This window comes from Trachinotus anak, unplaced genomic scaffold, assembly GCF_046630095.1.
Source record: "Trachinotus anak isolate AG129_WGS33_773 ecotype Australia unplaced genomic scaffold, CSIRO_AGI_Tana_v1 ptg000013l, whole genome shotgun sequence".
Lineage (NCBI taxonomy): Eukaryota > Metazoa > Chordata > Actinopteri > Carangiformes > Carangidae > Trachinotus > Trachinotus anak.
The window spans coordinates 28845423-28860748 of NW_027273864.1; the positions used below are offsets into that span (position 1 = coordinate 28845423).

At 40.8% G+C, this 15326-nt stretch overlaps 2 protein-coding genes across 2 annotated transcripts in view; one reads left to right on the forward strand and one right to left on the reverse strand.

Moving 5' to 3' along the window:
* Positions 1–303: 303 nt before the first annotated feature.
* LOC139630239 (ADP-ribosylation factor 4-like) lies at positions 304–4294 on the reverse strand. Its single transcript, XM_071493487.1, has 6 exons — positions 4061–4294; positions 3235–3315; positions 3024–3133; positions 2853–2924; positions 2106–2228; positions 304–1644 (listed from the first exon to the last, which is right to left on the reverse strand). The coding sequence occupies exons 1-6, from the start codon at positions 4125–4127 to the stop codon at positions 1558–1560; spliced, it is 540 nt and encodes a 179-aa protein (XP_071349588.1). The 5' UTR covers positions 4128–4294; the 3' UTR covers positions 304–1557.
* A 316-nt stretch (positions 4295–4610) lies between these two features.
* Positions 4611–15326, forward strand: part of ip6k1 (inositol hexakisphosphate kinase 1) — a 30692-nt gene continuing 19976 nt past the window's right edge. The window contains exon 1 of the mRNA XM_071493480.1: positions 4611–5602. The gene's annotated coding sequence lies outside the window, so the exon portion shown is untranslated. The remainder of the gene's footprint in view (positions 5603–15326) is intronic.

Genomic DNA, 15326 nt, shown 5'->3' on the forward strand with positions numbered 1-15326 from the left:
AACAGGTGTAAATCTAGAACAAAACAAGTGAATTTTTATGTTTATTTTGATGTTTGCACATTTTATTTATTTGTGTATCTATATATTATTGACATTGTTCTGACAAAGTGATATAGAACATTTATATATAATTAAACAAAGTCTACTCAAAGATTTAAAATGTACACATATTACAGTGTGATTTAGTTTTTTTATATCTGTGATTCACATTGTTTAGCTTTGTCACAATCTTTCCATGTTTCCTCGGGAAACTACAGATTACGTTGGGATATCTCTGCATTTAAAATAAAACAAACACACAAATTTATTAACATTATAACTTTAATATGAGAATAATATGAACAAGATGAATAAATAACAGACTTATTACACATGTGAAAACAGAAAAGTATCTCAGCTGATTATTCAAATAGCAACACATATAAAAATCATCTCTTTCCACATGTTGTGTTAAGTAATTTGATTGTTACAGGAAACATTTAGTTGATTTGTAAAACAATTTATTTAATTTATTTCAAGCCTTACATCACTAACGACAGACGACAAAGGAATTTTATGTTAATGCAGCAGCAACAGATGAAAAGATGAAGATAATCAGTGCAGTTAAAATCTGTTTCCCATAAAAGTGGCCCACCTGCTTGTTGAAAACCCCCATGAGGGGTCTTAAGAAAAAAATTGTAGGATCACCAGAAACTTCTGTGACACAAAATAATGTCAATAGAATAGATGTTTCTCTTGTTTTTGTAAATGAAACAGATGGAAACTCATTCTCTGGCTGAATTAATCACACCTCATGTCCACATTCACTTTATTTTGAGGTGTAACGAGCTCAGAAGGTTGGAAACCACCGGTCTAAAACTTCATGCCTGCCACCAGTGTCGCTCTCACATCATCGGTGGCTCCTTCTCAGCATTTTAACTCTGATTTTGGCAAATAAACATTTGACTTCAGTGCTTCTGTGATGTTTGTTTAATTTGACATTTACAAACTGTTTTCTACACGTCCCCTTCTAATGGCAGAGACATCAGCTTTACGCTGGACATTGATGCCTGCTGTGCAGAGCCAGTGATAAAATAAGGCAGACGAATGCTTCAGAGGCACAGATGATTCCCACTGCAGATTAACAGCAGTTGGTCAAGGTGATGAATTTGATCTGTGTGTACAACAACTACAAATCTGAAAATTATAATTATTAACTTAAATTAATAAATATAAATGTAATTATTAACTTGATTAATAAATATAATTTCCTAGTTTCACATTGTTGCTCTGACATTTCACATCATCTTTATGATTCTTTTAAAACGACGTGAATATGGTACAAACTGTACATTTTAAAGTAAGCTTCTGGAAGAGCTGGGATCTACAGGATTTTCCGTGTGCTGTGAACGCAGCAGTAAAATGTCTTCGCAACAAGCTGATTTCAACAAGTCGAGTCTAAAAGGGAACATTTGTGTTTCTCCTGGATTCATCGTCTCGGCTCAGTTCACAGAAGAAAGCCTGATGTGTCTGAAGACCCAGCAGGAAATGGAGTGAAGGCGAACTTCACGTCAGCTCCTACTTTCTCAGGATCTGGTTGGAGAGCCAGTCCAGACCCTCGACCAGACCTGTACCGCTGACGGCACAGGATGCCTGGACAAACCACTGCACAGACACACAGGGGGACAAAAACATTGGCTTAGCTGCTGTTTAGTTTAAACATTTAGTCCCTTAAACTCAACCTCTACACCCTGCTGCTGCGTCTCTCTCTGGCTGAAGTTCAGCCTCACAGAGCTGCTATCATGGCTGCAGACTTGGGTCTTTTGGTTTGTGGTTATACAGGTTCACAGCTGCTAGAGTGGCTGTAGATTTTAAGGGTCAAATTATGCTTGAAAAGAACTTGGCTAGATTATTTACAGCTGCTCCAAACGCGCTCAAAGACAGAGAAGGGGGAGCTATGCTAATAGAATTGTGGGGGGGGGGGGGGGGGGGGGGGGGGGTCAAGCATCAAGCATACTGGTCTATTGTTGGGTCAATACAGGTTGTCAGACAACAGATTGCACATGGTACTTTCAGTGTATTTAAAATGAGACTGCAGATTAAAAACAGGTGAATCTGTCACTCACCGGCTGCGAGATCCCTGATAGGCCAAGGGCCGTGGTGACATCACTCACAGACATGGCTCTGGGTAAATCCTGTTTGTTAGCGAAAACCAGTATGGCCACACCTCTCAGCTCGTCCTCCTCCAGCTGCAGCACACAAACACAACTGCTGTGAGTCCACAGGAAAGTTGGAGCGCAAGGTTCAAATGACCAATCAGTGATGTCCTCCTCTAATATAATGTCAATTAATTTGTTGGATAGATCAATACCTCACTCGTGGTCGTGAATAGATTATCCTGAAGAGCCACAGGGCAAAAATGTATTGTTTGACCCCTGTTAACCCCCCCCCCCCCCCCCCACTGTACATGACAGTTATAATACCTCCCCAGGCAGAAACCAACCAAAATTCACTGGTACCAGCTTCTCAAATGTGAATATTTGTTAGTTTCTCGATTTTCTCTGACAGTGAACTCAACATGTTGGGTTTTTGAGAGTTAGTTGGACAAAACCAACAGTTTGAATGTGTTGACTTCAGCTTCATGGAACAAAGATGGTTATTTCACCACAACTTTGACAGTGAATAATCAAATAATTATTAAAGAAAATAACAGTCAGAAGTACTGATGGGGAGATGTTAACTAGATGTGTGTGTGTGTGTGTGTGTGTGTGTGTGTGTGTGTGTGTGTGTGTGTGTGTGTGTGAGAGAGAGTGTGTGTGTGTGTGTGTGTGCATTTAGTGATGAATGAAGAGCTCCAGAGAAAAGCCTGTTACCATTCCGTGCAGTTCGTGTGCAGCCTCTTTAATCCTCTCGGGGTCATTGCTGTCGATCACAAATATCAAACCCTGAGGAAGACAGACACAGACAGACGTCACTGCACGCGTCCTCTGTCTGTAGTAACTGTGCAGCAGCAGCAGCAGCAGCAGCAGCAGCAGCAGTGTTACCTGTGTGTTAGTGTAGTAATGTCTCCACAGAGGTCTGATGACAGTCTGACCTCCAACATCCCAAACTGTGAAACTGACGTTCTTATACTCTACTGTCTCCACATTAAAACCTGCACACACACACACACACACACACAGCAGTTTATTATATGAATTTGTATTGTTTCATATTATATGTGTGCTTTAATATAAACACATCAGATACACTGACCAACAGTTGGGATGGTGGTGACGACCTCGGCCAGCTTCAGTCTGTACAGCAGCGTGGTTTTACCTGCTGCATCCAGACCCACTGCAGCAACACACATACACACACACACACACACACACATAAGAGACAGCAGTGTTACAGATAGGGTGCAACTAACCATCATTTTCATCATCATTGTTTTAAAATGTTGGGAAACAGTCCCTCTACAGTGTAACCCGTCACAGCTTCTCAGAGCCTGAGCTGACGTCTTCAAATGTCTTTTTTTGTAAAGTAACAAAAAAAAAAAAAGGGTTCAAAATGGTGACAAAACTGACAATTAATTATTTGTAGACTGACTAAAAGGCTAATCAGTGATTTTTTTCAGCAGCATTTATTCTACTCTCATTACACAACAGTTTTCAGACGAGTGCTTCACAGACAGAAAGATAAATAACAACACAAATAAACAGAGAGAAGAGTATCAATTAGATCAATCTAATCAATCCATTATCAATAACAAAAATAAAATGTCACCAAAATAAAGTTGTTCATCTCATTTCCACAGGTTAATCAGGGGCTCTGCTGTATGCACTAAATTAGATTTAAGACCTTTTCACCAGGTTCATAACTTTGTTTCACTTTTTTCCAGCTATAAATAAGAACAATCACTAGTAATATAATTAATTCATAAATTAATCAATAAACACGACTCTATGTGAAGCTAAATGGACAGATTAACCACAGAATCACAGATAAAAACCTTTAATAACCAGTTTAGACTTTATGAAATGTAAGTTCTGAAACACAACTTTTAAAGACGCAGACAGGTTGTAAATAACGATCTCACCCATCAGAATCCTGACAGGTGTCTTCGAGGTGAACCTGGAGAAGATGTGAGAGATGATGACGCCCATGGTTCAGGTAAAGTGTGTCCTCCGCGGCGCCGGGCTGGCTGTGTGTCGGTGTCCGGGGTTTTATAGCGTGTGTGTGTGTGTGTGTGTGTGTGTCCACGGTGTCATCCCGGCTGCTGTCAGCTCGGGACACGGTGGCAGTGGAGGCGCAACCGGTGTTCACGCCGCACAAATGCACTACATCCGCAGAGACTTCAAAATAAAAGCTCGCTGTTTTAAAAAAAAATGTAAACTCAGTTTATTAACGTGACACAATTTAAAGATAAGACCGGCATTATTTTTTATTTGTGTTATTGTTATAAAATCTCTTGAAAAAACTGAAAAACAATCAATCAGACCAAGATATGTCAGATATATTATATTTTTTTATTTCTATTAGCTGCAGTGCTGTATTCACTTCTTTTCATTTGCCAGGGTTGTCTAAATGTTTGTATACAACTAAGTACAACTTTAAAGTACTTGTACTTGATTGTAAGGTGCTTTATGGGCCTACTTCCACTCCACTACAATTCACAAAAAATATTGTACTTTTTTCTCTATACACCTTTAAATGTAAGCTAATCTGTTTACCAATGCCAGGCTTCATTTTATTCTGAAAATCCTGTCCGCGGCGGCCTGCTCAGAGACGCACAGACAGGTGAGCTCCATGACGTAATGACAGGTGTTGCCACAGGTCGAGGAACTGGATGAAAAATGATCCAAGATTTCTGACATTATTTAAAGAGAGGTGTAAACATCGCTGTGGCTCTGTCAGAGCAACACAGGCTCCGTTTATTTCCGGTCACATGTCAGTGTGAAATAATCGAAAGAAAACATGTGTATTTATAAAGCTGACGGAAACACAGAGAGGACACACGACGTGTGACAGCCGCAGGGAAACAATGAGGACCGGTCACAGACCAACAGAAACTGCTTCAATATAAAACTCAAAAGTGAAAAATAAAACCTTTAGTGCGCTCAAGGGCCTGAGAAAAGTTCAGCAGCAGTTATTAAAAGAGGTACATGTTAAATATATATATAATATATATGATATATATGATATATAGGCCTATAATATATACACACGTGTGTTAAAAAGTCCGGTTACAGGCAAATTACATCAGCAAGCACATCACAAAGCACTGAGGCGCTTTCCACCAGTGGTCTGAGTCACCGGGCTCCACTGCTGAGTAAGTCCAACATGGAAGCGTGAAACCCGGGTAACGGCCCCGCAGCGGGTCGGGATGGGTGGGTGGAGGAGGCGGACCCGGCTGCGGACGCTAGGCGGCGCCAGAGGGTCGCGCTCCCGCAGATGAAGCGTAAAAGCCGAACAGGCTGCGTGAGCTCCGCTGTAATGACGTGAGCCCCGGGATGCTTTTTTTCCGCCGTTAATGAGTTTGGACACCGGGGACCGACATCCATGAACCTCTCCGGTCTCTGAAGCACATCCACCGTGACCTCGGCGAAGTCAGCCCAGTGTGCAGCCGGTGCTCCTGAAGGTATGTGGTTCCTGTGACGGTGTCTCCAGCCGGAGACACTGCGACGTCAAACCGCGGTGTTAGCCAGTTAGCTCGCATTAGCATGGACGGCTACGGCGGTTAGAGTCGAACTAAAGCTGGTGATTTACACCAGTGTCCGGGACAGAGAGCTGCGGTAAAAGAAGAGGGGGGGGGGGCAGGGTGTTTAAAGCGAGATGACGCCAAACAGTGTGAAGTTTTATTTCCTTTCTAAGCTAATTTAAGATGAGTGTAGCAGACTTAGCCAGCTAGCGTGTTGTCAGGCTAAGGTCAACAAGCTGGCCAGTCTGACAGCTAACGCTAACTAACGTGGGACCTAAGAGTCTGTCAGCGTGTTGAGTGACAGTTAGTCACATCACCAGCACTACCAGTTTACTGTGACACTACCTGAACAGGTTTACACTGCAACCTGGGCTGGTTTACTGGCAATATTAAGAGGTGGGTCCCCAAAAGTTTTATTAGCTTGAAGCTAGCTCGGTGTAAATATAATTAAGGTCAGATTGCCTGCCTAGTGTAATGTATTGTGACAGGTTATCATTGGTAATTAGCTGGTAATTACTGCTTTGCATGTTGACAGTCGAGGCTTGGTCGGTTTGAGCAGGTCGCCTCAGCTGCACTGGGTGTGATGATAACCATGCTGCTGCTCGTGTGTATTTGTTGTCAAACTGCTGGTGCAGGACTGCCTTATCATGCAGCTCCACGGGGACCAGAAGGTTAGGAAGTAGACTCACTGCCATTCATCGACAAGGCACCTCCGTGGTTTCACAGCCTGATATCTGTCAGAGTGGAAGTGACTGGTGGCTTCAGGATGGGGTGGTTTTTGTGGCCTGTAGGCAATGCTAAATATCCACTCTTTCCCCTGACATCCACAGTTAGATGGGTTCTCTTGTGCTTGACAATGACTGTGTGACAGTATTGTCAACATTTGCGGAGAAAGAAAAAAGGTCTCTTCCCCTCTGTGGTACTGGTTTCTCTCATCAGTTTATGTCAAGGGCATGTGTCCAGGTCTCCTTACTCAAAAGTTTGGGATTGTAGTCACTAGAAATTTCTAGAGAATATAGTTTGCTTTATGTTAGTAATCAGTATTGTAGCTGCAGAATTATTACATGGTAATTTAGCCCTAGTTTTGGCTTCTTGTGTATTGTCATAACATCAGTTTTTATATTCTTCAAAATACTCTTATCCATGGGTATAAAAATATTCCATCCTCTGTGCAGTAATTAACCTGTTTCACTGTTGTGGCACCAGTTCAAATCCAAACAAAGACACTACCCAGAAACAACTTATGTCCCTACTGAATTTGTACACAGCTCAACATGGATCAAAATTTAAAAAGTGTAATTATCAGTTTTATTTGGCTATATCAGTATTACGTTTGATCTTTTTTTAAATATTTCGTTAACAAACACAATGACAAGCTTATACAATTAATTTCATTTTATGAGCAGAGAGATGTCATTTCTTGTTACTTGAATTAGAAGATATAGTCACAACTTAAGAAGTAATCCTTTTTGTTGTGCAGTAGGTAAAGTATTTTGCCTTTTCTGTTGTTGAACAACCCCCTGGATTTTTCAGTGATGGCCAAGCAATAAAGGTATTTATTTTCAAGAAAAACATCTGTCTATGACTCTCTAACACAAAAGTAATAACAATACATTACAAGCACAAACTGGGGCAAGAGATAAATGTGTTCTTACAGAAGATGTTTGCAGGTATTTACAGCCATCACGGTTGCATAGATACTTGAATATGGTGGTAGAAGTTAAGTAATTGAAATAGCTTTAGTTAAAAATATGTAATCACTCAAATGATCGCGTTTAATAAACTGAAAGGCAGCAATTCTCTGTAGTAAATATAATAGCATTAAGTCTGGTGTAATGATTTGGTTTAATAATGATGTGGATGGAACTAAATCTGTAGATCTGGGCTTGTGTAAATGATGGTGGGTGGGGCAGAACCTTTGACAGGGGTCTTTTGTGAGTGTGTCAAACAAGGATTTAACAGGAGTTGGTTATACCATGTCAGTGACAACAACTCTGGTGTCTGTGTGTGAAAGCCTGATTTCTACTTAAAATTTTCCTCTGACATGTTTGGAGACATAAATGATTCAGATTTGAAAGCTTTGGCATCAGATGTTGGCAGTGCTGTTGTTTACCTGCATTTTTTTTCTTGTGTGGAAAGTTACTGACACCATCACAACCATGTGTCACAGCTGTCAGGAGATGGTGGGGTTGGGGTTGGTCATTGAGAAAAACATTCCTGACAAGAATATGACAGCAGTTTCTCTGAAACATCAACCACACTGGTCTGAGAGATTGTTTACGATGAGCGATGCTGAATTTAATACCTGTACCTGCCAAATAAATCAGCAGGCTGATGTTATCAGCTCACATAAATGTTTTGCAGATATGTCAGCATCTAAATATTTAAATGTGCAAGTTAGAGTTGCAGAGGTGAGTAGATTAATCAATTTATTGATTAATAATAAGAAAAATAATTGTTTGTTGCACTTCCTGCGAAAATATTATTTAATTCATGTTTGAAGTATATTTGTTGCCAATTTCCAGTGATGTTAACTGTTCAGAATCTGCTGGCATCATATATTACTGTTCTCTTTGATAGTGTAGTTTAGCTACAGAAGATATTTTTGTCACAGCACTTTATGATAATATTATATATGCTATAATAAGTCGTTAAGTATTTAAAGAAGGTTAGTATTGGTGCTGATACAGAATCTGAGGTAAATTTAATGTTATTCAGGGGATGTACCTTGACTGCTCATATCCCTTTATCATCTTAAAGTGCAGATGAAAAATTGCCTCCTCCAAACTCTTCTCCTGTGCTGCTGTGTCGCCTTTTGCGGAATGTAAACAAACCTCAGCTGGGTCCGGTGTCTGTCGCTATGAAACCAGTGTATACTGTCGCCAAGCTATAAATAAAGAATTATGTGGCAAACTTCTGTCGGCTCACTGAAGTATAATTTAGCCGTTACTCTATAATTTGATAATTTTGCCTTTTCCAGGCAACCAACCAACATCTGGAGCACTTCTGCCTCTGCTCCATCCATTCTGTCTGAAAGCAAGGACCTAGGAAAATCTTGCATATTGCATTGGTATGAACGGGTCAGCGTAGATTATTTAAGACTGGACCAGTCCCATGAAGAAGGATTTGTAAGTTAGCTGGATACTTTGGGGCTTAAGCCTGGCTTTTTCATCCCACAAATATGGTAAATCCTACAGGATCCCAACATAGCCCAAAAGAAAACATTCACACACACAGAATAAGGACTTTATGACAACCAGTGCTCCATGCTGCTCATAAAACAAGGCCTCTAATTAATAATGGTTAGACACCAGAAGCAGTGATTAATACAACATAGTGTTGAAAAATAAATTAGCAAAATTAGCAGAAATTGCTGGATAAATTTTCAGTGTAGACTGTTGATATTCAGTCAGTGCAGCCCTGAGGAACATGAGATGACCTGATGAATAGAAAGTCTCAATGGAAGAAATCAGATGATAGTATCACATAGATAAAGAATTCTATTCAACCAACTTAAGATAAACACAGAGGACTATGTGCATGTTGAAAGTTAGCTCTTAATAATTTATTCACAAGAATAAATGAGACAGATGCTCTAGTCTACCCGGTTAACATGTGTACTAACCACTCAGTGGCTACTTTATTAGGTACACCTGTAAAATCTAATGCAGTCCAACTATATGTCCTCACTTTATGTTTATTATTGAAGCTGTGGTTTGTGATGGTGCAGTGGTGTTGATCTGTGCTGCATTATATTGAATAGAACTCAACTATTTTGATCATCAGGTATTTATTTCAGTCGTTTTTCCAAGTCAAAATGCCAAACATCTCCTGGCTTCTTAAATGGGCTGATTTAATGTTTTTCTTGGTCTTGTATCGTTGTAACCTCAGTATGTTTGACGTTTGAAGACCTCACCAGGGCCTCAATAATGTAAATAATCGTTAGTTACAGCTCCAATATTCCTATAATACTGAGAAATGTCACTAAATCTTTTTACCAGCCCATTTACAAATGTGAGGTGGGGGGAAATATTAGAAACATTTTTATACCAATTCGACAGCTTTGACCAAAAACTTCAAAAGTCCTATCAGCTGACTGACATGTTGTGAGTTCTGGTTGCTATGGTAACTCCAGAGTCTTGGGTCTGTGGTGAGCAAGGAACCCAGATGGCAGACATGTGTGATCTTGGTAGTTGTTTTGACTGATCTGAGTTGTTGTGTCACCCAGACAATTGTTGATAGGACGTATTGTACTTGTGTTTTTGTGTGTGTGTGTGTGTGTGTGTGTGTGTGTGTGTGTGTGTGTGTCACTCGGCAGCTGTTCAGTTCTGTCAGGGGACATTGGCAGCAGCTGTGTGAGTGTTTTTGTGTTTTCTCCAGTCATAGTTTGTGATTTTTGAGACTGACAGATGTGTTTGGGGTTCGCCTCCCACAGGGCCACATGACACAGAGACGGAGCTGGATCTCTCTTCCTCCGCTGTCTCCTTCCTTCCTTCCCTGTCTTCTTTCGTTTATCACTAACTCATACTTTATTTAAGTGCCTCACTGCCTTTTCTTCATTGGCATCTCCCTTTCCTCCTCTGCTCTGCTCCTTCGTTAGTCTCATTTTTAGAGCTGCAACTGTTAATAAATCGATTAATTGATCAACAGATAAATAATCAGTAATCAATTTGTTTCCCCAGTGTGAAGATTTGATGCATAAAAAGCTATTGGAATTCACCACTTTGAGTTCTGGGAAATGATGATGTTCATTTTTCACCATGTTTCCTTCACATCTTATTTTCACTTTCCTTTTACTACCTCCTCTCCTTCCCTCCTTCCCTCCCTCCTCCTAATTACCTCCTGCTTTCTTTCATCACCTGCTCATTTCTTTCTTTCTATTCCACCCGAAAAAGTAGAAACATAACCGGCACTGGTATTGATCACATAATTGATTATCTATTACACGTAAACATGTCTACATGACCTGTACCCTGCTTGAACCCGGTGTGTTTCTTGATGTTTGAGTGATTCTCAGGAGAACAGCGTGTGTCAGCAGTAGCAACCTCCAGCCCTTATTTAGCACCATTCACCATGGTTGTGCTATGCTTCACTAATGCAGCCACTCAGCAACAACATACACACAAGCTGCTGAGTATGATGAGGGCGAGGATGATGATGATGATGATGATGATGACGTCGACGTCCTGGCCCTTGCCTCTGGTTGTGATTGAATTTTGGAAAGGAAACATTTTTTAGCTCAAACTCTAATGTGATCGATGCATTTATTCCTTTACCAGCACAGGAGCTGTAGTGGAGGTTAACTGTTGGAGCGGTTAGTGTTTGTCTGTCAACTGAGGAAATATGTGATATAGAATAATGATTCTATGAGATGACTTAAAACTAAGTACAGCTACATGCATCTCATCATTTTCGTGGCCATTTTGCTGTCGTTATTTCTCTGGTTTTGGCCTCAGTCCTGTTCTTAATTGTCACTACCCAGAGTTCCCAGTGTGAGGTCTGTGTGGATTGGAGATGTGTTCTGGTGCGGCTGTTGTTGACGTGTTAATGTGTACGTGACTGCAGCCATGTGTCGGGTACGTTTGTGCATGTGGATGAGGATGTTGACCTCTACCAGATTATAATCTGATTACCTCATGTTTTTAATGCAGGTGTCTTTGTTGAGTGTAAGCACATCAAGTCAACTCTCACCTGTGAACATTCACTGCTTTTCTCTGTTAAATCGTGGCTCTGCTGCTCAGATTTAATGAGAAGTTTGAAAAAATCATTTGTGAAATATCTCAGTAGTTTGAAGATTTGAGTGACAGGATAATTAATTAATTGAAAAATAAACACAGATTAAGATAATAACGGTTTTTAATCTGCAAGACATGTTGTTAAAGACTTGTTTTTTGTTTGTGGTATTTTGTCTTTATTGGATAGTTTGAGCAGCGTGACAGGAAACACACTGCAGTGAGAAAGAGTTTAGACGTGCACCGAATGTCTTTGGTTTGACTCGAACCAGAGACGTCTTAGTTCTACGGTTTGTATTTCGACTTGTCTCCTGTTTTCTCTCCTGGTGTTTCTCTTCTTTGAACAATTACACAACCTTGTCTTATAGTAAGAGGAAGTCCAGGAAGAATTGTTCCTTGCTTTGATTCTGTTTGATGTACAAGACAACAACACCTTTTGCTTTAAAATGCTCCCCTCCAGGTGTTATATTGGATTCACATCAGGGGACACACTTGGCCAGCTCATCGTATTTGTTTTTTTCTCCTTTACAAACTCTTTTGCGTTGTGTTTGCGATCATTTTCATGTTGGAAAATTCTTCTCCTGTCAAGCTTCTTCAGAGCAGGAGTCATCTTCTCATTCATATTTGGGTAAACAAACTTAAATTCACTGTGCCATCAGTAAATATCATCTCCTCTACACCTTTTGCACACACCCGCCTCCATGTTTCATGCTCGGCACTGTGCAGTCAGTAGTGTGGTGGTCCTGGACAGGTCCACAGCAAACAAGTTGGACCCCAGACAAATGTATTTTGGTTTAATCTGAGCAAAGAATGTGCTGCAAACATTCACTGAGCTTCTCTTCATCTGCTGTGGCAAAGTTTAATACTGCAATTCAGTGAGTAATGGTTTTCAATTTGGACATCATCCACAGAAGTTGACTTCATGCAGTGTCCTTCACACTGTCTGATCAGTCACTCAAACACCAATTTCCACTGATAATCCTCATGTCAAATCAGAAGCATTTACCCGTCTGTTTTTCAACGCAAGGTTATATAAGTAGTGAATTGTGCGTCCATCGTGGACGACCACTGCGCCTCCTGTTATTAATAGTATAGCTCTACACATTTTAGTGACATTGCACAGGGCTGTACTCAGTTTTGTTGTATACTGTACACTCAGACTGCAGTAAGTGCCTGCAGCTCTTCACCACTTCACTGTGTAAAAGTGACAGAAATGGAGAGAAAATGTTCAGGAGCAGTTTTCTATAATGTGGCTGCAGCAGTAATATCTGTAGCTAAGAGCTAAGAGCTTTTTTGACAGTGTAGAGAGACTAGAGTTGTGACTTGAAATCATTTAATTAATGGCTAAAGATATTTAGGGCTGCAGCCAATTATTATTTTCATCATCAATTAATCTCCAGATTATTTTTTCATTTAATCGATTCATCATTTGGTCTATGAAACAACAGATTCTCACTTTACTCTCATGTATGACAAAGAAAAGCATCAAATCCTTACATTTGAAGAGGGAAGATAGAAACAGCATATTCAGCATTTTATCTCAAAAACTGTCCAAAATGATTACTAGATATCAAAATAGTTGTAGATTAATTTTCTGTTGATGAAATGATCGATTAATCGACTGATCATTGCAGCTCTAACTGTACCAAGACTAAGTGTTTGGGCAGAGATGCTGATGTGTGGCTATTTAACACACAACATCCTGTGTATTGATTGCAATGAAGTGCACAAAAAATGGTAATTTTCAGCTATTTTGTTTGGAAAAACTGGTCAAAGGAATCAATATGACACTTGTTTTGATTCACTCTTCTTCCTGCAAGAAGAAAACAGTGGTTAAATAATGTTGTTACCTCAACAAGAAAGTAACTACTAACTTAACTTTTTTTTTTTTTTTTTAGTCTATGGAGTCCTGCCAAATGTTCTAAAAATCCTCTGATAAACCAGAGTGATAATCAGAAACCTTTCTTAAAACTACTCTACCAGGCTGGTGATTGGAAATTACAAATTTGAAATATGCTGCAAAGCCTCAGTAAAGCCTTAAAAATTCAACACAGATGCAAATCGCTGCTGGATTACGCACTTCTACGCTGAGATATTCCTGGAAGTCCTTAAGTGGCTCTATCTGTGACTTGAAGGACAGCAGGATTCCCTCACACACACACGGTCAGTCCGTCAGAAATAGCATCCTAATCAGTCTGGCGGTGTGATAGAGCTGTAGTGAGCCAACAGCTTTGTCCCAGTGATGGCTGATGATGTAAGATATGCTCATACAGATCCTCTAAGCTGATTGGCTGGCTACTCAGGTCATTCACCACACCTGGCAGAACGCAGGGGGGCGATTAGAGATTGGGTTGTTTGTCTGTTTGTTTTGACCGTGGACTTGCTCCTGCGCCGCTGACAGGCAGGCGGTGGGAGGGAGGCTGCACAGCTCAAGTCACCAGCTGTCTTTGCACTGCAGGAAGTGGTGGAGCGGGAGAGTGTCCGTTCTTTTCATAACATCTGTCTATCCCACTGATCTATTCGCCATCAGATCCTCACACAGTAATAAGTTGAAGTAGGGCACAGAGGGAGAGAGGTGAGGCCACAACACTACGTGAGGTGAACGGCACAGGTGCATGCTGGTATCTGAAAACAACGGGAAGTTATTTGTTGTGGTTTGGTCAGCTGATTTGTCTCGCTTGTCAACATGGTCAGCAGTTGTAGCAGCAGCAGAGGCTGTGACACACAGGTCGTAAAGGCAATTAAGGATTACTTTGAAATGCCTAGCCCACCAATTACTGCAATTAGCATATAAAATAATATTCCCTGCAGCAGTGTGATTTACACTCTGAGGATATTATTATTCCAGATTTCCATCGCAAATAAATTCCATAAATATCCTTTAAAAAACAGAAAAGACACTCTATATAACTCCAGAACCTGCCTGAGAATCATCACATTTTTTTGAATCCAGTGATATTTTGGGTACATCACAAACAGGAGCTGATACAGCTAATAGCTAATTTGGCACACTGGCCAGAATATGAACTGGCCAGAACATGAACAGGTATTATAAACATTTGCTATAATGTAAAGGTTGATTGTAAATCTGTGTGTAAATTATGCAATCACCAATCATAAATGAAAATATCAGTATATCACTAGTGATCAATACTGAGGTATTTAGTCAAAATACTGCAGAGTGATTCTCTCCACGCGTAGGAGGAAGGGAGGGTTGCAAGAGGGGAGGAGATAAAGAGAGGGGCTGGGAGGTGAGGGGATTTGGGAAGAGGGATGAAGGAAACAGGAGGAGGAGGAGGAGGAGAGAAGTTGTCCTTGACTTTGCCCTCCACCAGCCTATTCCCAGCCCTCTGCATCACGCTGCATACAGGACGCTGCCTGCTGGAAACACACCTGTTGTCTGTGTGCCAAGAGACACTGGAGACACATATAGATCCACTAACAGAGACCAGACCCCCATACAGAGGGGTCGCAAAGACCAGCTGTTCACTGAATACCCCAACACTCACCTCTGACCACATATATCTGAACCAGGGTTACAGCTTAACTATTATTACTCAGTATTGGTTTTTTTTGTCTTAATTATGCCTTTATTTATAGGTACAGTGAGAGAAAGACAGGAAAGTTGGGGAGAGAGAGAGAGGGGATGACATGTAGCAAAGGGTCGTGGGTCGGACCCAAACCCCAGGCCGCTGCGGTTAGGACCAAGCCTTAATTGTACACTCTCTACCAGGTGAGGCACCGAGGCGCCGCCTTACTCGGTATCATTGAGTCAGTCTGTCTCTGCTGATCAGTTAACCCTTTGGGTGATGTGACAGTAGACCGTGAGATAATTAGATGTGTCTCCGAGACGTCTTCCTTTACAGTATTTTCAACTGCTTTCTCTCCGTTTTCACAACAAAAGCTCAGTGTTCAAATCTCTTTCCTTTAAA

Coding starts and splice junctions, on each gene's coding strand:
- LOC139630239 (XM_071493487.1), bottom strand. CDS start 4,127: ATGGGCGTCATCATCTCTCACATCTTCTCCAGGTTCACCTCGAAGACA. Junction 3,316..4,060: donor ACCTGTCAGGATTCTGATGG/GTGAGATCGTTA, acceptor GTGTTGCTGCAG/TGGGTCTGGATGCAGCAGGT. Junction 2,229..2,852: donor CACACGAACTGCACGGAATG/GTAACAGGCTTT, acceptor TGTGTGCTGCAG/CTGGAGGAGGACGAGCTGAG.